The sequence below is a fragment of the Alligator mississippiensis genome, chromosome 8 (genome assembly GCF_030867095.1).
Source record: "Alligator mississippiensis isolate rAllMis1 chromosome 8, rAllMis1, whole genome shotgun sequence".
NCBI classification, from domain to species: domain Eukaryota; kingdom Metazoa; phylum Chordata; order Crocodylia; family Alligatoridae; genus Alligator; species Alligator mississippiensis.
The window spans coordinates 28,046,321-28,073,947 of NC_081831.1; the positions used below are offsets into that span (position 1 = coordinate 28,046,321).

At 57.5% G+C, this 27,627-nt stretch overlaps 1 protein-coding gene across 7 annotated transcripts in view; it reads left to right on the forward strand.

Annotated features, from left to right (window-relative positions):
• The first annotated feature begins 514 nt into the window (after positions 1 to 514).
• The window catches only part of HUWE1 (HECT, UBA and WWE domain containing E3 ubiquitin protein ligase 1), an 82,853-nt gene continuing 55,740 nt past the window's right edge, over positions 515 to 27,627 (forward strand). For 4 of the 7 annotated variants that reach the window (XM_059732557.1, XM_059732562.1, XM_059732563.1 and 1 more), the window contains exons 1-27: positions 1,283 to 1,401; positions 4,173 to 4,243; positions 9,340 to 9,409; positions 9,991 to 10,089; positions 10,703 to 10,909; positions 11,972 to 12,124; positions 12,569 to 12,631; positions 12,861 to 12,938; positions 13,452 to 13,499; positions 13,657 to 13,725; positions 14,218 to 14,317; positions 14,721 to 14,821; positions 15,205 to 15,355; positions 16,309 to 16,436; positions 17,091 to 17,231; positions 17,340 to 17,451; positions 18,237 to 18,383; positions 18,650 to 18,751; positions 19,370 to 19,450; positions 20,001 to 20,107; positions 20,616 to 20,793; positions 23,796 to 23,887; positions 24,133 to 24,344; positions 24,895 to 24,952; positions 25,116 to 25,292; positions 26,410 to 26,655; positions 27,306 to 27,439. In XM_059732557.1, the coding sequence (XP_059588540.1) occupies positions 9,365 to 9,409; positions 9,991 to 10,089; positions 10,703 to 10,909; positions 11,972 to 12,124; positions 12,569 to 12,631; positions 12,861 to 12,938; positions 13,452 to 13,499; positions 13,657 to 13,725; positions 14,218 to 14,317; positions 14,721 to 14,821; positions 15,205 to 15,355; positions 16,309 to 16,436; positions 17,091 to 17,231; positions 17,340 to 17,451; positions 18,237 to 18,383; positions 18,650 to 18,751; positions 19,370 to 19,450; positions 20,001 to 20,107; positions 20,616 to 20,793; positions 23,796 to 23,887; positions 24,133 to 24,344; positions 24,895 to 24,952; positions 25,116 to 25,292; positions 26,410 to 26,655; positions 27,306 to 27,439 (3,029 nt within the window). In that variant the 5' untranslated portion in view covers positions 1,283 to 1,401; positions 4,173 to 4,243; positions 9,340 to 9,364. The other 3 variants (XM_059732560.1, XM_059732559.1, XM_059732558.1) reach the window with 3 other exon arrangements.

The window sequence follows — 27,627 nt, forward strand, 5'->3', positions numbered from 1 at the left end:
TCTATGCCCTACGGGGAGATCGCCTCCTGTTTGCCTTAGTTCTATCTTAGCTCTGGGGTCCTGGGGGGACACCTGGGCTTTCTATGTCAGAAAGGAGGGACAAACAACGGGGGTGGGACCGGAGGAGCCCTAGCTCCTCCGCCCTCCTTCCCGTGTTATTCTATCGCCCTCTGACATCATCCTACTGCTGTCACGTGCTAATCCCGGCGCGCGCGCCGCCTCTGTCTGCGGCAGCGGCGGTACAATAAAGTTCTCGGAGGCAGCAGCGCTCGGATTGGTTCCAGCGAGGACCGAAGTCGGAAAAGGAGGCGGCGATCTCGCGACACTACACTGAAAGGTAGTGGAAAGTCTCACGGGATTTAGGCGAAACTGCAGCGTCTTGGAGCCCGCACTAATCTCGCGATCAGCTGCAGGCCTCGCGAGACTTAATTTTCGCTTCCGTCCCGCATGGTGTAGTGGTGGTGAGTTATCGCGATACATCTCATTTATGTCCCTTGTAGCACACCGTAACCAGCAGTGGGCGGCCGATAGCCGCGAGGAGGAGGGAGAATACCTGCCCCTCTTTCTCGCAGTTCTCGCGTGACCCCTCCGCCTTCCCGATTCCCAGGACAATAGGCTGTGAGATCTCGTGAGATCCGCCTCCAGTTCTCGCGGGACTTCTCCGCAAGAGTTGTAGAAGTGAGTTTTTTTCCTGAGCTCTTCCAGTACTGCGAGAAGTAACCGCCTCAACGACTCCCGTTTCTACCAACGCGAGGGATTCCCCCGGGCCTGAAGGCGGTTCACCCCTCTCTGGCCCTACATCGCGGTAAAATCTCATAGGATTTACTTTTCCTTCATGACAAATCTCGCGAGAGTTCATCAGCTCTGGCGTCGGGATGTATTCTCGCGATGTCTCCTGTCGGCTTTCCTGCCTTTTCCCCCGAGTCTCGCGGGATCCGTTTTGTCTCTGCACCCCTACGTTCGTTCCCGTAAGATCCAGGCGAACTCTCGCGGGATCTCAGGAGCCGACCTTTCCCGCCCGGTTGCCTGTTTCCTGCCTCCGCGACCTCGGACAGCTCTCACGAGAACTCGCCCTCCCACCCTCCTTTTCCAGTCATTTCCCAGTCCCCCGAAATCTCTCCAGGAAGTGCCCGTCTCAGATATCACAAGATCTCACTTCTCCGCCCCCTTTCCAATTTTTGCCAGATTTGGTCCCGCCCTCTTTACCTCCCGCTTACTCTCGCGAGGTCTCTCAAGTCTTGTTTCTCCTTCTCCCCGCCCTTATCGAGATCTCGCGAGAACCGCGCGCGGCTAAGATTTGGGGCTGCTGTTAAGATGGCGGCGGCGGGAGGCGGCTGGGCCTGGCGCTGACCCTCCCCCCATCCCTGCCCTTCCCCGCCCCTCGCACCGGAGCGCTACCAGGTACCGGCTCCTCGGGGCCATCTCCCCCTTCGCAATCCCCGTGGTCGCCATAGTAGCCTACAATAGGGCCCACCCCTCCCCCCATGCGGGGGTCCCTGCTCCTTGCGTCTCCATAGCAACCAGGTCCCCCTCCATCCCCACTCTGCTGGGCCGTGGCCCCCATTCCCCTTTTTTGATGGGCCCTGCTCCTCCTGTGCCCCCATCTCTCCTAGAGCTGGGCCCTGCCCTGCCCCCCCCTCCATTTCCCCCCCCCCCCAGTGATGGGCTCTGCTTCCTTCACCCCTTCCTCCTCCTCCTTCTCCTCCCCCCCCCCCCCCGGTCCTGTGCTGGGCCCTGCCCCATCTGCTCTATTCTACCCCTGCCTAGTGCTGGCCCTGCTTCTCCCCCCCCCCCCCCCCCCCTGTGCTGGACCACGGCCCCCCCATCTTCTCCAGCCCCCACTCCCCCCCGCTGGGCCATGCCCCATCTCCATCCCCCCTTTTCTCCTTCCTTCTCTGCCCCACCTTCTCCAGGCCCCCAGGTGCTGAGCCGCGGTGCCGCCACTCCCCTGCCCCGTGCTGGGCCGAGGCGTGCCCCCCCCTCCCCCCCCCCCCCCCATGCTGGGCTGTGGCCCTTCTCCTCCATCCCCCTCCTCCATCCCTCCCTGTGCTGGGCCATGCTGTCACTCCTCCATCCCTCCCTGTGCTGGGCCCTGTGCTTTCTCCTCCATCTCATTTTCCCCACTCTCTCCTCACCTTCCCCCCCCCACCCCAATTGAGCCTGCCTTTTTCATCTAAAGTCTCTTCCCCTCTACTAACCCCACTGCACTGAGGCTTGTACCCTACCCCCCACACTTTCCTGGGGCCTTCACCCTCCAGCCCCTGCTGCGGGGTGGGGGGTCTTGTTTTCTGTAAGATGATCTTTCCTTTCTAAAGTTCTTGGGGTTGTTTCTTTCAGCATGAGAATTTCTTTAGGCTTCTACTCATCTTTCTCATCTTTAGCTAGCCTACAAGAGATCTGGGCTAAGCCCATGATGCCCCCATGATGGGGTTCTCCTGCCCTAGCCCCTCTTCCCCTCTCACCATTGGGAGGAGCTTGTGCTGGTTACTTTCCCCCCGCCCTCCCTCAGGGACCAGCCACCCTGGCTAGTCCTGTCCTGTGCCCCCTCCTCCCCCCCAAGTTTTGCAACGCCTCCCTCCCCCAGGTCCTGGAACACCCCCTTTTCCTCTACCCCCATGCCCTGCCATAACATCCTCCCTCACCTCCTCCTTTTCTCCCCCAGCCTCTGTGACATTCCCTCTTTCCTCTGTCTCAGCCCTCAGATACACCCCTTTTTCCTCCTGTCACTCTTCAGGTCCTAGAGATGTTTCTTTTCTGCTTCTGCCCACTTAGTCATGGGACACCCCTCTTCTCCCTCCCTTCCCCTTGGTGCTGGGGAAACACCATTTTTCCTTCTTTCTCCTCCCCCTAAGGTGCTCTCTGCTTCTCCTTCCTGCCTTCCCCAGGCCCTAAGATACCTTCCTTTCCTCTCTCCTTCCTTCCCTTTCCCCCAGGTTTCAAGACACTACTCTTCTTCCTTGTCCACTCCCCAGGCCTTGGGAAGGAATCTTGTTACTCCTGACAAGGAAGGGGTTATAGAGTAGTCCCTGTCCCCAAGCTGGGTGTTTAAGAGGGCAGCCCATGGTGGGGGTGGGGAGAGCTGCCAAGTCATGGTGGCCAGGACCCACCTCCTGCCCCCCTCCTAAATATACCCTGGGGTGGGGTGGAGAAATTTCAGTGATTGGGTGATTCCAGGAGCAGCGTGGGCAGAACTGGCTTGCACTGGGCCGAACCAGCGCCTCCTGGTCAGCACCAAGTCCCTTCTTTCCTTCGCTGGGGGTGGGAATGGGGTCACCCTGATGTCAAGAGGATTTCTGGGGCACAGCCCTGAGTTCAGTGCCAGAGGGACTGGTAAGTACTGGGCTTGGCCTAGGAGCTGGGGAGAGAAGGGGTGATAAGGGGCAAATCTGGGAGGGGAAAGTGGCTGAAAGGCAGGGAGCAGGAAGTAAAGCAGCCAATGGGACTGGGAGAACAAGAAGGAGCAGAAAGCAGACCAGTGCATGGATGGGGCACTGACTGCTCTACTCTTGGCTCCCTACCCTGTGGGGTAGGGATTGCAGAGCAGGGAGTTAGAAAGCAGAGCAGTGGATTAGGAAGCACAAGGATGGGAGCTGAAAGCAGAACTGTGGACAGGGCACAGGGCAGGGAATAGAGAACAGAGCAGTGGAAGGGGCAGGGAGCACAAAGCAGAGCAGCCAATGATGGCGGGAGCTCTCTTTCCTTCTTGACTGATACCTGCCATCAGCTGCTGTTCTTCCCCCACTTCTGCAGAGCTTTTCCTCCCAGCCCAAACTAGTCAAGTCCAGTGCTTGCGCTCCCGAAGCCACAGAGCCCCCAGAGATCCCCCAGATAACCTGTTTGGCTGGGGAGGGCATCTCCCCAACACCCGTGCTTTTGTGTCTCAGGGTCTCCCAGTCTCTCTCAGTTCCAGTTGAGCCCTGGGAGGGGGCTGGGAAGGGTCTTGCCACTATCTCCAAGGCCTCAGCCCTCAGTGCTCTCTTCTGGGCCTCTGAGATACTGGGGAGAGGGCTAAGACTACCTCCTCCCCAGCTCTAGGTCTCCCAGTTCCACCAGGGACCCGGCTTACTTCAGTGCCAGCCCCTGAGCCAAGGGATCATCTCCAAATTCCCAGCCCGCTCGTGACTTAGGGATTGTCTTCAGATGACAGCTTCTGTTGCTCTGTTCCCACCCAGGCCCCAAAGAAGTGCCACGCTAGTGACTGGGAGAGCAGCCCAGTTCGACGATGGATTGGCTGTGATCCGAGGTAGGGGGCACAGCATTGGTGTGGGGTGGCACCCGGTGACCGCAGCCTGGGCAGGAAGAAAGGGAGACATGTTCCCTTTCAGGCCTGAGGTGCAAGGTGATCTGTAAAGGTGGGGGGGGCTTTTTGCTGGTACCTGGCAGGTGGTGGTCTCTGGGATGCATCTTTATAGGGGACAGGGATGCGGTGGTGGGATCTGGGGCTGAGACTGGATGGCCAGATACCTGGGTTCCACACTTGGCTTTGGGAATGGACAGTGGTGTAGTGATTGCATTGGGCCTGGGATTGAGTGCTCAAACTCCTGGGTTTTGTGCCTAATTCTGGGAGAGAATTATGGTAATTGGATATCTGGTCTCTTGGGTTCTGTCCCTAGCTCCAAGGGTGCAGTGATTGGGTGCCTGGACTCCTGGGTTCTGCATCTAGTTTTGGAAGCATAAGGGTGCAATGATTGGATCTGGGATTGGATGCCTGGACTCCTGGGTTCTGTCTCAAGCTCTAGACAAATGACCTGAGCAGGGTGCAGGGCCCAGGGCAAATCAGCCTGTGTGGGGCCCTGCCCCCGGATGCAAGGAAGCTGGCGGCAGATTTGGCGGGGGGTGGGGAGGGGTGCTGAGCGGCCAGATGTGAAGCCAGCAGCAGCACAGTGGCCACTCCACCCAGCTCCACGGGGCCCCCCAAAGTGCAGGGCCCAGGGCAGTTGCCCTGATTTGCACCCCCCTAGGGATGGCCCTATCTCTAGGAGAGGACAGTGGTATGGGGACTGAATGCCCAAACTCCTGGGTTCTGTTGCCAGCTCTGGGAGAGTCTGGGGGTGTGGTGATTGGATTGTGGGTTTGGATTGGATGCCTGGACTCCAGGGTTTTGTCCTCCAGCCTAGGGAAGTGAACAGGGATTGAATCCAGGGCTGGGATCCCATGGTTGGACTCCTGGGTTCTGTTACCAGCTCTTGGAGGCAACAAGAGCACGTAGTGATTGGCTTGCAGAACTTCTGGGTTCTTCCTCTGGCTCTAGGAGGAGATAGGAGCTCAGTGATTGGATGTGGGGCTAGAATTAGATGCCCATACTCCTGGGTTTCATCCCTGGGTGGGGGGTTGTGGCAAGGTGGGTTTACAAGTGTCTTCCAGTGGCCACACATGATAATGCAGTCTGCAGGTTTTGTCATCTTGCCTTTGGGGGGGTGAAGTCAGTCAGTCAGTTGCATTCTCTGTGGGTCTCTATTTAGCAAGTTTTACCCTATTGCATCATGGGAGAAAAAACAGACTGACTTGATTGCTTGCCCCTTCTCCAGGCTGAGATAAGAGGGAAGGGGAGCTGGATGCCTGGGTTCTTTCCCCAGTCCTCAGCTGAAGAGCTAGGCTGGGAGCTCCTGTTCCCAGTCGCCCCCTCCCGGCATCTTGCAGGGCTTGGGATTAGATGCCAGGACACCTGGGTTCCATCCCAAGGCCTGGGGGAACGGGATTGGGCTGCAGGATTGAGTGGAGGCTAGGATTGGATGCCTAGGTTGTTGGTGTGTGGTGCCCTGATTTCCTAGGCTGTGCATAACCACACCTGTGTCCTGGATGCTTGGGTTCTGTGCATGGTGTCCTCCTCTTCTGACCTGTGTGACCATGTCTGTGTCCCACATGCCTGAGTTTTTTGTGAATGGTGTCTTTGCCCACTGGGCTCTGTACACTTGTGCCTATCCCCCGAACCTCTGGGTTCTGTGTGAATGGTGTCTTCATCTACTGGGTTGTGTGTGCCTATGCTTATGTCATGGGCACCTGGGTTCTGTGTGTGTTGTCTTGCTCCCCTGGGCTGTGTATGCCCGTGCCTGTGTCCCAGATGCTTGGGTTCTGTGTGTGCAGTCCCAGCCCCTCCCACCCATCTGCATCTCGTTCTGCCGGTTCTCCCCAGACTCTGGTGACTCAGTCCCACCTCCTTTCCCATCCTGGCACCCAGGAGTCCCTGGGGCATCATGTGTGAAGGCAGTAGCCTGGACCACTCCCAGAGCTGGTCATGAAACCCAGACTTCCAATCCCAGTCCCTTGCTTGATCCAGTTTCTGCAGCCCTGTTCCCTTAGCTGGGCACAAAACTGGCATCAGGGTTTCCAATCCCAGTCTCCTGTTTGATCCACTGGTTGCACCCCAGTCCATCCATGTCGTGTCCCCCCCCCCCCCCCAAACCTGGCCACAGAATCCAAGCATCCAATCCCAGGTCACCTGCTAGATCTGATCACTGCACCCTAGCCCCCTCCCAGACCTGGGAATGGAACCCAGGTGTCCAGGCATCCGATCCCACCCTGCTGTCTTCTATCCAGTCACCATACCTAACTCTTCTCCCAGGCCAGGAGCAGAACCCAAGCATCTGGGTGTCCAGTCCCAGCCTCCGTCTCAAACCAGTTGCTGCACCTCACTCCCCTCTGAGAGCTGGGTATGGAACCCAGGTGTCCAAGTATCCAATCCTACTCCCCCTTAATCTCATCCTTTTACCCCACTTCCAGAGCCAGGAGTGGAATCCAGGTGTCTGGGCATCCAATCCACACTTCTGATCCAACCATGCATCCCCAGTGCTCTTGGCTCCCTGCCCAGCTATTCCACACTAGAGATACTGGAGGGAGAAGGGGGGGGGGGGGGGGGGGGGGAGTGCAAAGCTGTGACCCAGACACCTGGGTTCTGCTCTTAGCTCTCCCTTGCCTGTTTGGAAGAGCCAAGCAGGTGAAGCCTGGGAGCAGGATGCAGGCATCTGGGACTGCTTTGCTTGAAAGGCTGCCTGCTCTGAGGAGCTGGTGAGCAAAACTAGCCCTTACCCAGACACCTGGGTTCTACTTTTAGCTCAGCACTTGTCTGCTCAGCTTGTTAGACCTTCAGGTGACTGCATGTTTGTCCCAAATGCCGGGGTTCTTTTGTGTGAGCATGTGTCCCAGATCCTTGGGTTCCAGGCATGTCTGGGGGGCACCTGTCCTAGATGCCTGGGTCCTCTTTGTGCATGTACTTCATGTATGGGCATCTGTCTCGGACCCCTGCGTTCTCTTGCGCATGCACATGTGAGAACCAGATGCCTGGTTTCTGTGCATGTGAGGTCATCTGTCCTAAATGCCTGGATTCTTTTGTGCGTGCCTGCGTGTCTTGGATGCTTAGGTCCTGCACATGCATGTGTGTCTGTCCCAGAAGCCTGTGTTCTGTGTGTGTGTACACATGTCTGCCCTGGACACCTGGGTCCTCTCGTGCACTTCTCTGTACCCATGTGCACCTGCCCCGGATGTCTGGGTTCTCTGTGCCTGTACATGCAAGCATCTGTCCGCTTTGTGGTCTGGATGTCTTGGTTTACGACGTGTGTGGATGTCTGCCCTGGATGCCTGATTCTCTCTTGTATCAGGTTCCACATGTGCATGGGCATCTGGCCCAGATGCTTGGGCTCTCTTTCATGTGTGCTCTGGGTGCCTGGGTTCTTTTTTTTTTTTGTCCCGGACACTTGGGTTCCATACATGTGTGGACATCTGTCCCAAGCTCTTGGGTTCTGTGTGTATGTGTGCATGCCCTGGATGCCTGGGTTCTATGTGTGGGCAGGCATTTGGCCCAGACCTTGGGTTCTCTGCCACCTCTCAGCAGGAAGCGTCTTCACGCTGTCCATGACTAAGTATTTGGGTGTGGGGCTTAAACCCATGGCTCTAGGATTGGGTGGAGGGGGGGCTCATGGCGGGAGGTCTCCTGGTTTTGTTTTCCCTGCTGTCTCCCTTTCCACCTTATCCAGGCGCCTCTGTCTATCCCGGCTGTCAGCACAGTACGGATTGGTTAATAAAGGACTACTGCAGAAAGCACTGAGTCGGCACTTTGCGGGGGGGGGCAGCCACTGGGGGCAGGGGGTTCCCACTCCTTCTAGCCTCTGTAGGGGGCCACTGGTGGCTCCCCTCATTGCCCCAGGCTGGAAGAGAAGCCAAGCATTCTGGGTCCTAGCCCCAAACCACCAGGGCCTATACTCCTTGTAGCATTGGGGGTGAGAGGAGAGTTGGGACACCTGGTACTGGGTGGGGGAAGGGAGCTGGGAGACTGGGGCCCCCAGCAATGTGTGGGTAGGGGCTAAGGTTCCCTGTTGCTGGGTGGGGGCTGGAGCCTGGGCTTTCTGGTGCTGGGAGGGAAGTTGGGCTGCTGTCTCTTTGCTGATCAGGATTTGGGATGTTCTTCTCTGTCCCCTGTTCCTGCCATGTGTGTGGTGGGAGGGCAGCATGGCCTTCTGGGAATAGCCTCCCGGGCACCAGCAATTGGCCCAGCCCTTTGCCTCCCAGGTTGAGGGGATGATCTTGGGACTCTGATCCTGCCCCCCAGCTCTGTCTGATGCTTTTGATGTTACAAAAGGGGAGGGGGATTTGGTCTCCTGGGTTTCCTACTTCCCCTAATTCCCTTTGCCCTGATTCCCCCAAGGCAGGTGGGTCCTGCTGGCTTTCTTCCCCCTTTCAACTTGGCCCTTTGGAGAAGCTCCTTCCCCCCACACCCAGCCTGCAGCTTCTGGGTAAATGGGGAAGAGGTCAGGTCTTCTCTATCCTGGTTCCCCCCTCCCAGGGCAGTTGGGTCAGTGTGGGGGGTGATCTGAAGTCAGATCTACTTGCCTTTACTGGATGCAGAGACAAGGGGCCTGGGTGAGGCTGGGCCTGGTCTGGATTTGAGGGGTTAAGTGTTGTTGTGGTCCAGGTACTTGGTGGAGGGAAAACCCAGGCATCTGGGCTCAGTACCCCCACCGGAGCAAGAAGAGTACCCTGGTGTCTGGGCTTCTGGCTCCCCCTGCTCTAGTCTCCCAGCTTCCACTTCTTTCCCAGAGCAGAGAGAGAACCAAGGTGTCTGGGCTTCTAGCCCCTTCCTGTATTTTGGCTGCATATGCAGCAACTCCTGGGGGGAGGGGGTGAGACTCTGGATGCCTGGGTTCTCTGGGAGGGGTTAGGGGGTGAGAGCAATGGGGCTGGGAGCCCAGATGCATGTGTTCTCTCCTAGGTCTTGGAAGGTGGGTGGAGCTGGGCAGTTGGAATGGGGAGCCCAGATGCTTGAGTTCTTTCCTTGCTCTGGGAGGGCTGGGGGCCCAGATTCCTGGGTTCTCCATGGCTTAGCCCCATGTCTTTCTCTCCCTGCAGGGTCAAACAGTGGAATACAGCAAAGATGAAAGTAGACCGGACCAAGCTGAAGAAAACGCCCACTGAGGCGGTAAGGGTTGTCAGGCTATGCTACCAAGACAAGGGTGACGGGGAATGGGAAGGATGGGAGCTGTTTCCCTTCAGAGAACCCAGGAGTTCCCCATTCTCAGCCCCTTGCTCTAAAACCCCTGAGCCCCCACTCCTCTCCTGCAGCTGGGGACATGGAACCCAGGCAACTGGGCTCCATATTTTCTGTGCTGTGACCCCCACAGACCTTGTTCCCCTCCCACAGTGGTGCTGGAACCCAGGTGTCCAGGCTCCTTGCTCTCACACTCCAGATTGCCCTCTCAGAGCAAGTCTGGAACCCAGACATCCAGGTTCCTTATCTCATCTGCTGTGTCATGCAGACTTCACTCTCCTCCCACAGTGGGACTGGAAGCCAGGTGTCCCCCTGCTGTCACCTCCTAGATTCCCCTCCTCCCAGGATGCAGGCATCTCAGTGCTGCTTTCCTTAGCTGCTCTGATCTATTTTTAGCATGGGCTGTTGTAGGGGTAGGGGGGTTGGTGTCCCTGGTCACATCCTGCCTTGGCAAGACAGACCAAGGTAAAGGGAGGCTCCTAAACTGATCCCTCTTTTCTTTTCCCTTGCAGCCTGCTGACTGCAGGGCCCTGATTGACAAGCTCAAGGGCTGCACCGACGAGCAGCTGCTGTTGGAGCTGCAGCAGATCAAGACATGGAACATTGGCAAGGTGAGGGCTTCTTGGGGCTGGGAGGGTTGGGGAAGGTTTTTTGTGGGGGTGAGAGAGCTAGCAAGGCATGGGAATTGGGCAGGGGGGCTTTGTGGACCATGGGGGAAGGTGGGGCAGAGGAGGACTGGGGCACCAGCAGGCACAGAGAGATGCTAGGGGTAGGGGGGCAGGGAGAGGGGCTGGGGAGGCCTGGGAAGGACTGGGGGGTAAGGGGAAATGGGGATCTTTTGAGTGGCAGGGAGGGAAGATGGGCTGGGGAGAGCCACTGGCAGGGAATAGGGAGAGGTATGGGGGGCAGGGAAGGGGCTTAGTTATTTGGGGGGGGGGGGGAGGGGGGTGTCTGTCAGCCCAATCGGATCTAGGGAGCACTGGGGCAGGTGCCCATCTCCATGTGGTCCTGGCTAAGTTTGCTGGGGGGGAGGGGGTGTGGCTGGGGCATGGTGCTGGCTCTGTGGGGTCTTGGCTGGGTTTGGGAGGGTTCTAGCTGTGGAGATCCCTGCCGGGTTTGGGGCAAGGGTTGGTTTTAGGGTTATCAGCTGAGTTTGGGGAACACCGTGGGGTGGCAGAGCTGGCTCTGGGGCACAGTTGTGAACTGCTCCATGCCCACTGTCAGTGTGAGCTGTACCATTGGGTGGAGCTGCTGGACCGCTTTGATGGGCTGCTGGCCGAGGCGGGCCAGGCCGTGGAGGGCATGAGCTGGCTGCTGGTGTGCGATCGCCCCGAGCGTGCCCCCCTCAAGGCTCTACTGCTGGCCGTGCTCAACTTCACTGCCCTTCTCATCGAGTACAGCTTTTCTCGGCACCTCTATAGCTCCATCGAGGTATGGAGGGAGTTACGGGGCATACAGGGGGTATTGTGGGCAGCCTGGGGGCAGCAGGAGACTCTGCTTTATGGAATACAGCTTTTTCCCTCACTCCTGACTTCCAGGCCCCAACCCCTCCCAGGGCGGTTAGGAGGGGGGAGAATGGCAGTGCCTCAAAAAGTTCTTTGCAGGCTGGAATTCTGACCGCTTGCAAGGGAAAAGCCACAGCTTCCTGTGTTTTTCTATTTTAAAGGAGAAACCATTTTTAAAGCTTGTTTGCAACCCTTTCATATATTTTTGAAACTTGCGGGTTGAGAGACGCTGCTGTACAACTCCAAGATACAAGGGAGTCAAGGGAAAGTTAGGATATGGCGGGTAATAGGACCCTTGTTCAGAGTGCTGCTCTTGGCATCTGTACAGCTCCATTGGGGTGTGGAGGTTCTGGGGGACTGCAGGCAAGCAACAAAGTTCAGCTCTTTCTGGCACTTCTAAATTTCCACTAGGGTATGGGGGGTGGGGGTAGGGGGGTTGGTGTCTCAAACTGTTCTCCAAGAGCAGCGATTTCTCACCATTTCTACAGTTGCATTTAGATATAAGGGGTTCTGGGGCTGGGGAACAGCAGAACTCTTTGATCATGGGGTACAGCTTTTTTCTAGCATTTCTACAGCTCCATCAAGGTATGGGGGCTGGGGCATATGGAGGGACTTGATGGCTGGGGGGTGGGGTGGAATCTATTGGGTTAGAACAAGGGAAACCAGGATGCCCGGGTTCTCTTGGCTCAGGCAGAGGAGTGGAATCTAGTGGGTTAGTGCAGGGAGGGTTTGGGAAGCTTGGATACCTGCTTTCTCTCCCATTTCAGGGAGGGAAGTGGGATATAGCTGGTTAAAACAAGGGAGACTGAGAAGTCTGGATGCCTGGATTCTCTCCCAGTTCAGGCAGAAAAGTAGAATCTATTGAAAAACCAGGGGTGGGGGAAGCCTGGATACCTGAGTTCTCTCCCCTTTGGGTAGGGAAACGGGCAGCCCTGGACCCCAGGTTTCTGGTGTCCCCTCACATCCCAGCCTGTCCTCCCCTCCACAGCATCTGACAACACTGCTGGCTTCATCAGACATGCAAGTGGTGCTGGCTGTGCTGAACCTGCTATATGTGTTCAGCAAGCGCTCCAACTACATCACACGCCTGGGCTCTGACAAACGCACGCCCTTGCTGGCCCGCCTCCAGCACCTGGCTGAGGTACGGAGCTCCCCTGCCCTCCCAGTGCCTGTTCAGACCCAGCCAATTGCACTCTGCATTCCCCAGCAGAGATCTCCCCAGGACTTCCCTCTTTTTCTCCCCCAAGGGCTGCTTATCTGGATGCTAGATAAAGCCCAGCACCTGTCCCTAGCTTCCATTTACCCAGTGATGTGAGAGGCTTCCCAGGGGGGCCCAGTTTGTGGGGAGCTGGTGGATTGGAGGGCAGCTGGGGGGTAGGGGTTAGGAGCAGGGTGGGGGGTTAGGATGCTGGGAGGAGTAGGAGGCAGTTTGCCTCATAACCCCTCCAGCACCCCTCAATGTGAAGGCTTGGGGGCAAGCAGTGGGGGGGGTTTGGGAGCAAGTGGGGGGGATGCTGGAGGAGGGCTTGGGGGTTGCTGGGGAGGATCCCATGTTCTCTCTCCCCCACGCTTCTGTCTTTCACAGAGCTGGGGGGGCAAGGAAAACGGCTTTGGTCTGGCCGAGTGCTGCCGGGACTTGCAGATGATGGTGAGTCCAGGGGGGGCGAGACCATGTGCCTGGGGGTTGGTGTTCAGCCTTTTGAGCAGAGCTGCAGCCTTCAGTGGGGAGCAGGGTTCTCTAGGCTGAGGGGAAGGGGGCACTCGCTTCTGGGGGCTGGGGGTGGGTCTCTTGAAAGAAGGGCAGGGGTGGGCTGTTGGGAGGCAGGAGGTATCTGCTGCACGGGGCTACAGCCTGAGCCTGTCCTTCCTTCTTTCAGAAGTACCCACCTAGTGCCACAACACTGCACTTTGAGTTCTATGCCGAGCCAGGAACTGAGGTCAAGGTGGACAAGAGGGTGAGGTTCCTGCGGGGGGCAGCAGAGGACATGGGGAGAGACTAGTGCAAGGGGGCAGTACCCATATGCACTTTCAGGGAGTAGAGGAAACCAATATGGACCAGGCAAGGAGAAACCAAAATGGGGGTGGGGGAGGTGCAACACATGGACTAGGTACTGGGGTGGGCCTTGTTTATACCAGGTATGGGGGAAGAGCTATATGGACCAGGTGTAGGGATGCCTATATGACTTTGCAGGGCAAGACCTTCTGGATGCCTGGGTTCTTACTGACTGGGTGGGGAGAGCCCCATATGAACTAAGTGGGGCAGGGAAGGCCTGTATGGCCTTGTTCTCTCCTGTGGTGGCCAAGACCAACCTGGAAGGGCCATATATGGACCAGGTCAGGGCAGGGAGAGGATTGAGAGGTTGGCAGAGCCTCTGAACTGGTATGCACTGGGGAGAGGCTAAGGGGGGCGGGGGGTGTACCAATTGGCCCAGCCCCTCACCACCTGCCTGGCCCTCTTCACATTGCAGGTATCTAGTAACACGCTACATTACATCCACATTGAACAGCTTGATAAGGTAGGCGGGGCAGGCGGGCACTGAGGGCAGTGGAGGGGGCAGGAGGCACCAAGGGTGTATGGGGGGGGGGAAGTGGGGGTCATGGCTGGCCCCATGCAGACCCCCGCCCCCCCCCGGTCCTGAGCTACACTGCCCCCCCCACCCCCCACCCCGCTAGATCTCCGAGAGCCCCTCAGAAATCATGGAGTCCCTCACCAAGATGTACAGCATTCCCAAGGACAAGCAGGTGCACCCAAACACTGGGGTTCTGGGCTGGGCTGGGCTGGGCTGGGCTGGGCTGGGCTGGGCTGGGCTGGTGGGGTGTGGCGGGGCAGCCTGAATGCTGGGTTCTGGAGGAGGTGAGAGCCCAGGTGGTGGGGCATTCTCTCAGCTCTGAGAGGCTCTGGGGTAGGAAGAGGAAGGGCTGGGAACTTTGAGTTCTGTTCAAGCTTTGAGAGGGGAGTAGGGTCTGGTGGTACGGGGGGTGGGCTGGGAGCCCAACCACCTGGATTCCATGCCTAGTGCTAAGGTAATGGGATTGTCAGAGGCAGCTGGGACACCTTGGTTCTCAGGGATGGGGGTTGGGGGATGGTGGGACAAAGCAGTGGGGGAGTTGGGAACCCATACACCTGGGTTCCACACCCAATTTTTAGCGGGAAGCAGGTTTGCTGGGGAGAGTTGAGAAGTCCAGGCGTCTGGGTTCCGCATCCAACTCTGGCTCTGCCCCCAACCTCCCCAGATGCTGCTGTTCACCCATATCCGCCTGGCCCATGGCTTCTCCAACCACAAGAAGCGACTGCAGGCTGTGCAAGCCCGGCTCCATGCCATCTCCATCCTCGGTGAGGCCCCACCCCTGGGGGGTGGGTGTTCTGGCCTCTCCATGTTGGGGCTGGACTCTGGTTCACTGGGTGGGACAGTAACTGGATGGGGGCTGGTTACTTGGGGGGGGGGCTGGGTCCACTGTTTTGGGGGAGCTGGGTATATGGATGGGGGCTGGACCTTTTTTGGTTCTTTTGAGGGCTGGAGGCGAGGTCCTTTGCTTCTGGTGGGGGCTGGGTCCTCTGGATCTGGTAGAACTGGTAGCGGGGGCAGTGCTGGTTTTGGAGGGGGCTGGGTACCTGGATGAGGAAGGTTTGGCTTACTTATTCTTTGGGGGGCAGGGGTCTCTTTTCAGCTGCCCTGGTTTGGGGGCCTGGGGGGGGTTGTTTGGCCCTTCCTGACTCCACTCCCCCTTCCCCGCAGTATACTCAAATGCCCTGCAGGAGTCAGCCAACAGCATCCTGTACAACGGGCTCATTGAGGAGCTGGTGGACGTGTTGCAGATCACTGACAAGCAGCTTATGGTGCGAGTGGGGCTTGGCCCTGGCAGAGAGGACCAAGGGTGTCTGACTGGGGCGAGGCGGGGTGGCAAGGCACAAGCCATGGTGGGATTTGGGTTTTCCTGGCCCTCAGAACACCTGAATTCTCTGGGCTATTGGCCATGCCTCAGTTTCCCTTGCCTGATTTATAGGCCTGGCAGAGGGAGCTGGGCAGCCTGGATGTCTTGGTTCCTCTGCCTGGTGCCAGGAGAGGAACAGGCACTGAGATACCTGGGTTCTCTTCCTGATGCTGGGGTTGTGGGCTTGCCAGAGAGAGCTGGGTGACCCAGATATCTGGGTCCTTGCCTGGGGCTAGTCTCAGCCAGGTTCTGACTCCCTACAATGCTCCCCACCCCCCATGCCCCCAGGACATTAAGGCAGCCTCGTTGCGGACGCTGACATCCATCGTGCACCTGGAGCGAACACCCAAGCTGAGCAGCATCATTGACTGCACAGGCACTGCCTCCTACCATGGCTTTCTGCCTGTGCTCGTACGCACCTGCATCCAGGCCATGATTGGTATGTGGGGGGCATCCTGGGTTCCTTTGTTGGGGGGGAGGGGGGGGGGAGGTCTGGGAGTGTGTACTCCAGGTCTTGCTTCTCACTAAAGGGGGTGAGGTCAGGATGCTGGGGTTCCCTCTGTTGCAGAGGGCAGGGCCCAGATGCCAGGATTTCCTCGGTGCTGAGCGGAGGGTGGGCCTGGATGTTGGGCTTCCCTCTTGACAGGGGCAGGGTCCAGATACTGGGATTCCCTCTTTCCTGGTGGTCACAGAGCAGGAGGGGAGCTAAAGACCTGACTGCCAGCGTTCCCTTCTCACCGGGGGACACAGAGTTGGGTTGAGGGGAGGGCTAGAGGCCTGGAAGCCCCAAGTTTCTTTTCAGTGGTGGGGACGGAGCAAGGGGGCTGTGGGGGGTCCTGGACATCTGGGTCCCCTTCTGTATGGGGTGGGGAACAGACTATAGACCCAGATGCCAAGGTTCCCTCTGCGTGGAGTGGGGGGCCTGGATCCCAGGATTCTCTGCTAAGGGGGTGGGAGCCAGACACCAGTGTTCCTTCCCAGTCTTAGGAAGAAATGGGATCAGGGTCAGAGTGGGGTGCTTGGGATCCAGAACACGTGGGTTCTTCTTTTACTTTGGGGTGGAGAATGGGGCTGAGTGGTTAAAGAGTGGGTTGGGGGGAGAAACTAGGGTCCCAGATGCCTGGGTATTTTCCCCTGTCTTAGAGAAATAGGAATTGAGTGAAAGCAGGGGGGGTGCTGGGAGCCAGGACATCTGGGATTCTTCTCTCCCTGCTTTTGGGGAGGGAAGTGGGGCTTAGTGGTTAGAGCAGGTGGGGGAGAAAAGGGACCTGGATGCCTGGGTTCTCTCCATCTGAACTGGAGGTGATCGCAGTGGGCTTCTTGGGAGGGGGAGGTGCAGTCATAGCTGCCCCCCACCCCCCCATATTGTGTTGAACCCCTTCCTCCCTGCAGATCCCTCAATGGAGCCATACCCGCACCAGTTTGCCACAGCGCTCTTCTCCTTCCTCTACCACCTGGCCAGCTATGATGCTGGTGGCGAGGCCCTTGTCTCCTGCGGCATGATGGAGGCCTTGCTCAAGGTAGGGGCTTGGAGCTGTCTGGGCTGTATTATACTTATCCATTTCTTAGCTGATCTTCCCCAGAGCTGGGCGCAACTCTGCCTTCCCTGGATAGTATTATGCTCAGCCACTTCTGCCTGCATTCCCCACCCCCCAAGCTGGGTGCATATTGGCTTTCCTCTGGTGCTGTTACACTTGCCCTTTCCCAGCTGCCCCTCCCCAGAGTTGACTGCATCTCATCCTTCCTTTGGTGGTATACTCAGCTGTTCCCCAGCTGCTCAGCCCCAGAACTGGCTGCATCTCTCATTTCTGTAAGCACTGTTGTAGTCTCCCTCCGTGTCCCCCCACAGAGTTGGGCACATCTCAGCCTTCCCTTGGTGTTATATGCATCTGTTCCCTAGCTGCCCTGCCCCAGAGCTGACTGTGTGTTGGCCTAGCTCTGATACCAGTATACTCACTGCACCCCAGAGCTGAGCATATCTCAGCCCTCAGCCATTCCCCAGCTGCCCCTCCCCAGACATGGCTGCATCAGGGGTTTCCAAGTGACCTATGAAGGTGGGGGAGTGAGCCCTGGGACTCATAGCTGGGGAGGGGGCCAGGGAAGGGTCCCAGCTGCCGCCCCCCCCCCCCCCCCCAGTTCCCTTGGTAACCCAGTAATACTGCTGCCCCTCCCAGGTGATCAAATTCCTAGGAGATGAACAAGACCAGATCACCTTTGTGACCCGGGCTGTGCGTGTTGTGGATCTCATCACCAACCTGGACATGGCAGCCTTCCAGTCGCACAGTGGTCTGTCTATCTTCATCTACCGCCTGGAGGTACTGCCCCCAGCCCCACCCTCCACCTGGCACCGCCTCTCAGTCCTGCTCACCTAACCCCTCTCACCCTCTCTTTTTACTCCATCCCCTTCCTACCCTACCCTCTAGCATGAGGTGGATCTGTGTCGCCGGGAGTGCCCCTTTGTCATTAAGCCAAAGATCCAGCGCCCGGCTGTTGCTGTCTTACCTGAAGGCGAGGACATGGAGACCGACATGGAGGGTGAGCAGTGTTCAGGTAGCTCTGGGGAGGGGTGGGGGAAGGGCAGCTGAGTATATTGGTGTCAATGGGACTACTTCTGGAGGTGGGAAAGAGAGCAGAACAGCTACATTGATGCAGCTAGCTTTTGGGAGAGGGGCAGACAGTATTGGTATTGTAGCCACTTCAGGGGAGAACAGCCAAGTAGCTGCATCATCAATGCAGCTGCCTCTGGGGTTGGGGAGGAACGTGGCAGGCAGTTGAGTGTATTGGCATTGATGCAGCTATTTCTAGGGAGGAGAGCAGCCAAGTATAATAGTTTAATTGATGCAGCCAGATTCTGGGGGAGATGGGACAGGTGTCCAGCTATCAGCTTGGATGTGGCTAGCTTGGAAGAGGAACTGGGGAAGAGGGCAGCATAGATGGCTGTGTACAGGCATGGATACAGCCACTTTGGTGGGGGAGCAGGTAGCTGAGTGGATTGGCATTGATGGGGTGAGGCAGGCAGCTGAATGTATTGACATAGATTCAAACAGTTCTGCAGGAGGAAGAGGAGCAGAGTCTATATGGTAAGCTCTGCGAGTGGGGCAGGTGGCTGAGCATATGAGCACTGATGCAGCCAGCTCTGGGGTGAGAGCAGGGGAAGATTGGCTGAGTATAGCAGCATATTTGGGGGGGGGGGGCATGGAGAGAAGTAACAGGAGGTCCATGGCCTTGATGTAGTCAGCTTGGTGGTGAGGCAGGGAGAGAAAAGCCCCTCTGCTCTCACCTTCAGCCTCCCCCCTGCCCACTTCCTCTCCTCCCCACAGTGTCGGACGTGGCAATGGAGAGTAGTCCGGGCCCCTCCACCTCCAGTGAGCCTCAGGCAGAGACCCCAGCGGCTGCTCCAGAGCCCACAGCTCCCAGTGTTGTGGCTCCTGGGCCCAACATTGCTCCCACGCTGTCCCCTCGCTCTGGTATGGGGATGCTGTGGGGCTGGAAGGGAGGACTTAGGGTGTCTTGGCAAGCTGGGGTTATTGTGAGGCTGGAGTGACTTTCAGGCTGGACAGGGCTGTGGGGACCTGGACTTGCCTCTGGGAGCTTTGGAGCAGGGTTAGGGGGTTCCTTGGACTCTGGCGTGGGGGATCAGGGCTGTGGGGCAGGATGGTGGGGCTCCCTGGGCTGGAGGGGGGTCTGGGTCTGCTGCTGACCCACACTCCCCCCCCCCCCCCCCCACATTCAGGGGCCCAGTGCATCCCTCAGCGGGCTGCGCTGCTCAAGTCCATGCTGAACTTCCTGAAGAAGGCCATCCAGGACCCTGCCTTCTCCGATGGCATCCGTCATGGTCAGCAGGCACATTTGGGGAGCTGGGGTGGGCACAAGGGAAGTGTTGACTGCTGTTGTTGCTTTACATTGATTTGGGAGTCTTGGTTTCTTCCAGCATCCCTTGTTCTGAGGCAGCAGACCCCAACTCCCCTCCCAGGGAATGCAGGTGTCTGGGTTCCCAGCCCTGTTCTGACCCACCAGATGGGACACATCCCAGGCATTCTGCCTCCTGGGTCCCATCCACCTTCCTAAAGCAGGGGTGGAACCCAGGTATCCTGGTTCCCAACCTCTTCCCTTATCCCCATCCCCTTTCTCTGAGTTGCTTTCCCCCTCACTTTGGTGGTGTGGAGAGAACCCAGGTGTCCCTTGCTCTCTCTTGAGGTGAGAGAGGACCCAAGTGTCTGGGTCCTAGTTCCTGTCTCTGCTATGACCCACCAGACCCTGCTTCTTGAGCTAGGAGAGAACCCAGGTGTTCTACTTCTGGCCTTACTTCCTCTCCAAAGCAGGGGTGGAACCCAGGCATCCTCATTCCCAGCACCCCGCCACCCCTTCCTCAAAGCCTCACCTGCTTTAGAGCAGAGCCAGGCATCTGGTCTGTGCCTGACTGCTCCCATCCTCCTCCCTCCTTCCCCCACAGTGATGGATGGGTCTCTGCCCACGTCGCTCAAGCACATCATCAGCAATGCAGAGTACTATGGGCCCTCGCTCTTCCTGCTGGGTGAGGCCTAGCAGGAGCTGGAATGCTGGAACCCTTTGAGGGAGCCAGCAGGGGACAGGAACCCTGGGGAGGATGGGCTTAAGGGAGGGGGTGGGGGGCTGTTGTAGAGACAGTGGAGGATTCTGAGAGGGGCTGGAGGGCAGGCAGAGGTAGTGGGGAGGACTGGACTTAGAGGGGTGGGGAGCTGGGAGAGGCAGGAGAGGGTGGTGTTGAGACCCCAGGTGTTCTGGAGAAGACTGTACTTAAAGGGGTGGGGGGCTGGAGGCAACAGGGAGGTTGGGCTCCGGAGAATATGAAGTGAGAGAGCCCAACCTGGAAAATATGAAGTTAGAGAGATGTGGGAGGCAGGGAACCTGGGGGGCTGCAGGGTACAGGGACCATCAGGGCTCTGGAAAAGATGTGGGTGAGGGGAGGGGCAAGGACCCCAGGAGCCTGGTGGGGGCTTTTGGCAATTGCCTCACCTGGCAACTGGTCCTGGGGGGTTGGGGCTTTTGTTTGGCAATGCAGTCAGCACAGGCTCTGATGGGTGTCGTGTCCCCCCCCCTTGCAGCAACGGAGGTGGTGACTGTGTTTGTGTTCCAAGAACCCTCGCTGCTGTCGTCGTTGCAGGACAATGGGCTCACTGACGTCATGCTGCACGCTCTGCTCATCAAAGATGTGGGTACCCCCTGCCACCAACCCTCAGAGCCAGCTGCACCCCCCCCCCATGCTCCCCACCTAGCCGTGCACTCCCTTCTCAAAGATCCCTCCTGGCACTAGCTCCCCAGAGCTGGCTGCCTTGGCCCAGTTCAGCTTCCTGAGACCCAGCTGTCTTCTCTACTGAGCCAGCTGCCCACCCACAATTGATCCCTAGAGTCAAATACTCCCCTAGATCTACTGGCTCCTCAGAGCCAGTTACCTTTGCTCCTGCATCCCCCACAAACTGTCCCCTTAGAGCTGCTGCACCTCACCCTACACCAGACTGATGCTGCTCCTTTGCCCTACCCTCCCAAAACCAGTCTACCCTAAATTCTGCTTCCCCATGGCCAAGGGGGCCTGGTCCCAGTCGTGTCGTCGTCCGTGTCGTCGTGTTCCCCCCCCCCCGGGGCTGAGAGAAACTGGGCTGGGACTGTTCTCCCTCCCCTCCCCTCACCTGGTGCTGTGCCCCCCCTCCCTCTCCCCTCAGGTGCCAGCTACACGGGAAGTGCTGGGCTCACTGCCCAATGTGTTCAGTGCCCTGTGCCTCAATGCCCGCGGGCTCCAGTCTTTTGTGCAGTGCCAGCCCTTTGAGCGCCTCTTCAAGGTGCTGCTCTCACCTGACTACCTGCCTGCCATGCGCCGGCGCCGCAGCTCAGATCCCCTTGGTGAGTCCTCACGCATCTGGGACAGTTGTTCTATAGTTGGGGGTGGGGTGTCTCATTTAGAAGGAGCTCCTAAATCTCTGTGGTATCTGATGCACTACCTGTTCTGGCCACCAAGAAGTTCCTTTTTGCCTAGCACCGCTTGAGATGATCACTCCATGATTATTTGGGGGTTCTTGTCTAGCAGGAGCTCCTAGATCGCTATGGTGTCTAACACACTATCCATTGTGGCCACCAAGGGTTCCCCTGTGCCAAGGCCCTGCTCTGGGACAGCCTCTCTCTGGCTGTGGGAGGGTCCCATCTAGTAGGAGCTCCTAGATCTTAATGGCATCTGGTGCAATACCTACTTTGACTACCAAGAGGCTACCCTGTGCCTGAGCTGGGCTTAGCTGTGCTCTGGGATGGTTGTTCTATGGTTTGGCGGGGGGTGGAGTCACATCTAGCAGGAGCTTCTAGATCAGTGGTTCTCAACCTTCTTTGTACTGGGATCCATTTGCCAAGATCGATGGCTGGTGCCCAACCCACTGCTGCCCGCCCCCAGGCCATGCTGGGGGGGCCCCAGCTGCCCCTGTCCCACTTGGGCTAAACCATGAGGAACGACTGTGGCCCCTTAAGTATATCAGTACCAGTCCTGTGCCTCTGACCCAGACATGCAGCTCCCCAATGTGAAGGACCACCCCTGCCTCTTTCCCCTGCTGAAGAGCCAGGCACCTCCTTCTCCCACTCCCCCTGCTCTGCCGCAGTGCCATGCCTGGCCACCGTCTGCACAGTCCCCTGGACTTCCATCCCCTGCCCCCCATACACTTAACTGTGTCCAGCAGCTGGGGCTGCTCCCACAACCCAGCTTCACTGTATGCAGATGCATGTGTGCCCACTGCCTCCAATTGTCCCAAGCAGCTGCTTTCAGGCTGGAACACTGCTATCCTGCAAAGGTTAACCCACGCTTTCGTGGGTTTTTCTAGGACTTAATAGCGACCCTTTCAAATATTCTTATGACCCACTTTTGGGTCACAGCCCACTGGTTGATAAACACTGTCCTAGACTTCTATGGTGTTTAATGCATTACTGATTCTGGTCTAACAGGGGGCTCTGCTCTATGGCTTTGCTCTGTGGCTGCTCTATGGTTGTTGGGGCGGGGGGGGGGGGTGTCTTTTGTTTAGCAGAAGCTCTTCTAGCTCTATGGTTGACGCATTACAGACTAGGGCCACCAGGGGGCTCCTCTCTGTCTGATATGAGCTTAGCTCAGCCCTGGGAGGAACACTATAGTTGTGGAGGGGTACCATCTAGCAGGAGTTCTTAGATCTCTCTGGTATTCAGTATACTACTCCCTCTGGCTACCAGGGGGCTCCTCTCAGCTGGCCCTGGGTTTAGTTCTATTCTAGGGTGATTATTCTATGGCTATAGAGAGTTTCAGGGGTATAGGTTGTAGCTGTGTTGGTCTAAGGACATGAACAGATAAGGTTTTTAGAGTCAATCTGATATCTTTTATTAAACCAACTAAAATAGTTGGAAAAATTCTTCTTTGTAAGCTTTTGGGTACAAACACCATTTGTCAGGTTGCCTATAGTTACCTTGTATGCCTATAGTAGAGAGTTTTGTGTGGCACCAGCCTCTGTATTTCCATGGTATTTAGTACACTACCCATTGTGGCCACCAGGACCTGGGCTGGTCTGGGCTCTGGGACGACCACTACAAATCCTATCAGGAGTTCTGAGCACTCTATGGTATTTTAAGTGTAGTAGCCACTTTTGGCCACTGGAGAACTCGGAGTCCTGTCTGGTGCAGGGGTGGGGCTCATAGATACTTATGGTATCTAGTGTTCTAAGTGCTGTGCACCTGGAGGGGTCTCAAGTACCTGGATTGGGCCTGGTTCCACTCTGGGATGGTAGCTTTATGGTTGCAGAGGGTCTTGTCTAGCAGGAGCTCTTTATGGTATCTAAAGTGTCTCTTCTCCCCCACCCCCCAGTACCGTAGAGTTAGAAACTTCTAGAGAAGATTCTCTACAACAGGAGCATGGAAAATATGGCTCATAGGCCGGCTCTGATTCACTGAGGGATTCTATCTGGCCTGCTTCAGTTCCTTTTGCTTTTCACCCAGCCCAGGTGTAGGAGCAGGAGCAGCTTGGGCCATGGCACATGAGGCTGGACTTGCTTCCCAGCAGCCTTGGCAGAGGTGGCTCCTTCCAGCTGCCACTGCCAGTCTCTGATGCCACTGCTGGACCTGGCCCCTGCCCTGCTGCCTAGATGCCCTGGTCCATCTGGTGGGCAGGGTCTCCATGGACACCAGGCTAAGACCTGCGCAGGCAGAGTATGTAGCCAGGTGCATGGGATGGGGCTGCAGGTGAGTGGAGTGCAGCATCTAGGAGTAAGATGAATGAGTGGAACTGGTACCCATTGCAGGGGAGTGGATTGCAGCTCTGCCTCAGGCCCTGGCCCTATGCTGCCACCTCCCAGCGATCCTGATCCCATCCCATCTGCTGCGCCACTTAGGGGGTTTTGGTCAGCTGTTGCAGGTGGGTGGCGAGGAGGGTGCTGACCCAGCCTGTGACAGCTCATCAAAACTTTCTAAGCGGGCCCTCAGGCTCAAACAATTTACCCGCCCTGCTCTACAACCATAGAACTTCTAAAACTTTATGGTGCTTGTGACCCCATGGTAGGTCTCCTTTGGAGGGAGCTGTTTAGTAAAGGCTTCTAGAATTCAGTTTTATTTGGTGCACTGCCCCCCTTGTGGCCACTGGTCAGGAGCTGTGAGGGATGTCTTCTAGCCTCCAACCTGGGCTGGGACTGCAACTCTGTGGTTGTGGAGGATTTTGTGTAGCAAGTCCTAGAACTCTATGGTATCTGATACAACACCCAGTGCATCCCCCCCCAGGTCACCCTAGTTGCTGTTCTAGCATGGTAACTGTATGGTTGTGAAGATCTTCTCTAGGAGAATCTCCCAAACTGTGGTATCCAGTGTACCAAGTCTCCTTCCCCATGTCTGACCCCCCTCCTTGTTTCCTGCAGGGGACACGGCCTCGAACCTGGGCAGTGCTGTAGACGAGCTCATGAGACACCAGCCTACACTCAAGACAGATGCTACCACTGCCATCATCAAGGTAGGGGTAGGGCCAAGGTATGGAGAACTTACTTATGCCTGGGGGTGAGAGGGGCATCATTGACACCCCCCCCACCCCGCCACTACCCTGGAGCTGCCCCTCACTCCTGACCTGCAGCTGCCCACAGAACCCACCCTGCACACCTTGCTTGTGCCCTTCGCTCCCAACCTGCAGCCCCACCTGCTTCTGGGCACTTGGCTGCTCCTGCCCTGACGTCCATTTGTCTGCATCCCTGTCCCCCCCAGCTGCTGGAGGAGATTTGTAACCTGGGCCGGGACCCCAAGTACATCTGCCAGAAGCCATCGATTCAGAAGGCGGATGGCACAGCCACGGCACCCCCGCCCCGCTCACCTCATGCTGCTGAGGAGGCCTCCAGTGAGGATGAGGAGGAAGAGGAGGTGCAGGCCATGCAGAGCTTCAATGCCACCCAGCAGAGTGAGGCTGAGCCCAGCCAGCAGTGAGTGTCAGCCACTGGGTGGGGAGGCAGCGGGGGGTGTTTTGAGCCCCTGAGTATTCTGGTCCTCAGGGGTCTCCCATCCTTGTGTGTGCATGTGTTGGAGAGCAAAGGGGGTACAGAGTGTCCTCCTGGCCCCAAGGGGATGCTCGAGGTCCCTGAGTAGCATTGGAGGGGTTTTGAAAATGAGGCCGAACCCAACTTGTAGCAGGTGGGGGAGGGGGCACTCGTATTCCCCTAGGTCCTCTCAGCTGTGGGCAAGTAGTGGGGGGTGACTGGAGCATGCATGTGGGGAGGTGGGGTAGTCTGTTGTGTGTCCTTCCAGCTACTGTGGGGTGTCTGTATTGTGTGCCTTCCTGGCCATTAAGACTCTAGGTCTCTAGGTAGTGTGGGGGACAAGGGTGTTCAGAGGGCTGGGGGGCGTTGCTAAGGTAGGGGCCTTAAGGCTGAAGTACAGGACGACTGAGAAGCCTAGCTAGAGGAGGGTGTTCTCTGCCGTGGGAAGGGGCAACAGGACAGCAGCTCTGGTTCATCTTGCCCCCCTTTCCTGCAGAGCACTGGGTGCAGAGGAGCGGATCCCCATCCCCCTGATGGATTACATCCTCAATGTGGTGAGTGGGGCAACACTAGAGGGAGACCCATGAGTATGAGTGAGGCAGCAGGGTGTAGGGAACCTTTGGAGGCTGAGGGAGGGGGTGAGTGGGAGCTGCAGTGGTGTGGCTGGGGAAGGGTATGGTTCTGTCCTGATACATTCCCCACCCCTCCCAACCCCAGATGAAGTTCGTGGAGTCCATCCTGAGCAACAACACAACAGATGACCACTGCCAGGAGTTTGTGACGCAGAAGGGGCTCCTGCCTCTCGTCACCATCCTGGGCCTGCCCAACCTGCCTATTGACTTCCCCACCTCAGCTGCCTGTCAGGCTGTCGCTGGCGTCTGCAAGTCGATCCTGGTGAGCCCCATGCACAGCTGCTTAACTAAGACCCTTGGCTTAAGGGTGGGGGTGTGATTCTGGGGAATTGGGTCACTGGGAGGACAGAGGTTGCTGGTCCTTTAAGGCCCTTACAGGGGGAGTTGTGGGAAATAAAGCCACGTGGCAACCACCCTTTTAAGGCTGTTGATGGGGAATTCGGGAAAATGGAGCTCTTTGAGAACAAGGTTGCTGACTTTTAAAGGTTCTTGATGGAACTATATTTCCTGTAACTTTTCTTGAGGACCAGGGCACTGGTCCTTTAAGGCACTTGAGGAGGATTCTGTGAAAGGGTGTTCCTGGGGAGACTGTGGTTCTGGCCCTTAAAGGCCATCACGGGGAATTTCTGGAAAATGGGAGCTTCCTGGCATTGTTCCCTTTAAGTCCTTGGCAAGGGAGGCTTTTGTGAAACATTCTGGTGGTGCTTGTTGTTTAAGGACTCCAACAGGGAAATAGAGCTTACTGTGGGGACAAAAGTGCTGCCCTTTAAGGCTCTTGACAGAAGGTATTCTGAGAAAGATAGATAGTCCCAGAGGCAGAGTGGCACTGGTCCTTTTAAGCTCCTCATTTGGGGGCATGCTGGGAGCTGTAGAGTCTTATAGATTGCGTTCTTTATTCAGCATCCTTTGCCAGGGTGTCTCTTCATAAAGCCTCTCACTTTATGGCCATTGCTGCCAAATTCCAGCCTTTGGGGGGAGGGAATGAAGCTTTTGGGGCTGGACTGTGGGGGCAGGGCTCCTGGGTGCAAGGTTGGGGTTTGGCCAGGCTGTTTGGGCTGGGGTGGGCTTCTGGGTATATGTGGGGTGGAAGGGAGTGCTGGGGCATGGGGGGGCAGGGCTTCTGGTTGCTGGCTGGGTTAGGGCATAGCCAATCTATAGAGAAGCAGCTTGGGTTTGGGGTGGGTGGGGCTTCTGGGTGCATGCCCTGGGGAGCATAACCCGGGAGGGGGACAGACGTGGCTTCAGGGTTTAGTGGTCAAGCTTGAGAGAGTGCATGTGGGGGCATACCAAGCCTGGGAGGGCAGGGCTTCTGGCTGCAGACCACAGAGGGTGGGGACAGGCCCCAGGGACTCATGGTACCCTTTCTCCCCGCCCCCCAGACACTGTCACATGAACCCAAGGTGCTGCAGGAGGGGCTGCTGCAGCTGGACACAGTGCTGTCAGCGCTGGAGCCGCTGCACCGGCCCATTGAGGCACCAGGTGGATCAGTACTGTTGCGCGAGCTGGCAGGTGCTGGGCATGTGGCTGATGCCACCCTGTCAGCCCAGGCCACACCCCTGCTGCACGCGCTCACCGCTGCCCATGCCTATATTATGATGTTTGTGCACACCTGCCGTGTTGGCCAGGTACACCCAAGCAGAACATCTGGGCTGGCCCAAGTGTGGGAGGGGGGCACTGGAAGTGGAGGGGAGGGGGGGAGGCAAGGGGGCATCTCAGCCTGTGGCATTGGAGAAGGGCGCATGTGGGCTGGGGAGAGATTTTTGTGGGGACTGGGGCTAGGGAGCATCTGGGCTGGGCTGGAAGTGAGGGAGAACCAGAGCTGGGGGCATTGGAGGGGGAACAGAGTGGAGGGGTGGGGGTGAGGCATGGGAGGGAGCATCTGAGCTGGGCTATGGAGTTGGAGGAGGCATGTGGGGTGAGAGGTGGGGTATGTGGGCTAGGCAAGGATTTTGGGGGAGGGGAGTACCAGGTTTGGAGGGGGGCATCTTAGCTCGGACAAGGAATGGGGGAGTGGGCAGTTGCTTGGTCTGGGGGGCATCCGAACTAGGCAGGGACTGGGCATAGGGGTTATCATGGGACAGGCGCACACAACCTCAGGGCTGGTGGTTTGCAGGAAACATCTGGGCTGTGGGCAGCAGAACAGGGAACATCTGGGCTAGGCAGGGGTGCATGGGCTGTGGGTGGGCAATAGATGTGGGTTGGGAGGTAGGAGATGGCCAAGCTGGGCTGGAAATGGGGAGGTTGTTCCCCTAATGTGTCTCCTGGCTTGTTGCAGAGCGAGATCCGTGCCATCTCTGTGAACCAGTGGGGCTCAGCACTGGGCCTGAGTGTGCTGGGCAAGCTGAGCCAGCTGTACTGCTCACTGGTGTGGGAGAGCACTGTGCTTCTGTCTCTCTGCACGCCCAACAGGTGGGTGCCTGGCAGGGGCTGCCTTGGCACTTCAGGGGTCTTATCTGGCAGTGCCCGGGCATGTGTAATTAATTGGGACCCTATCTGGTAGTGTTTGGGAGGACTTCAGTAATGGTGAGGGAGGGGCTCTATTTAGCTATGCTGGGAAGTGAGATCTAATGAGGGAGGACCCTATCTAGATATACCTT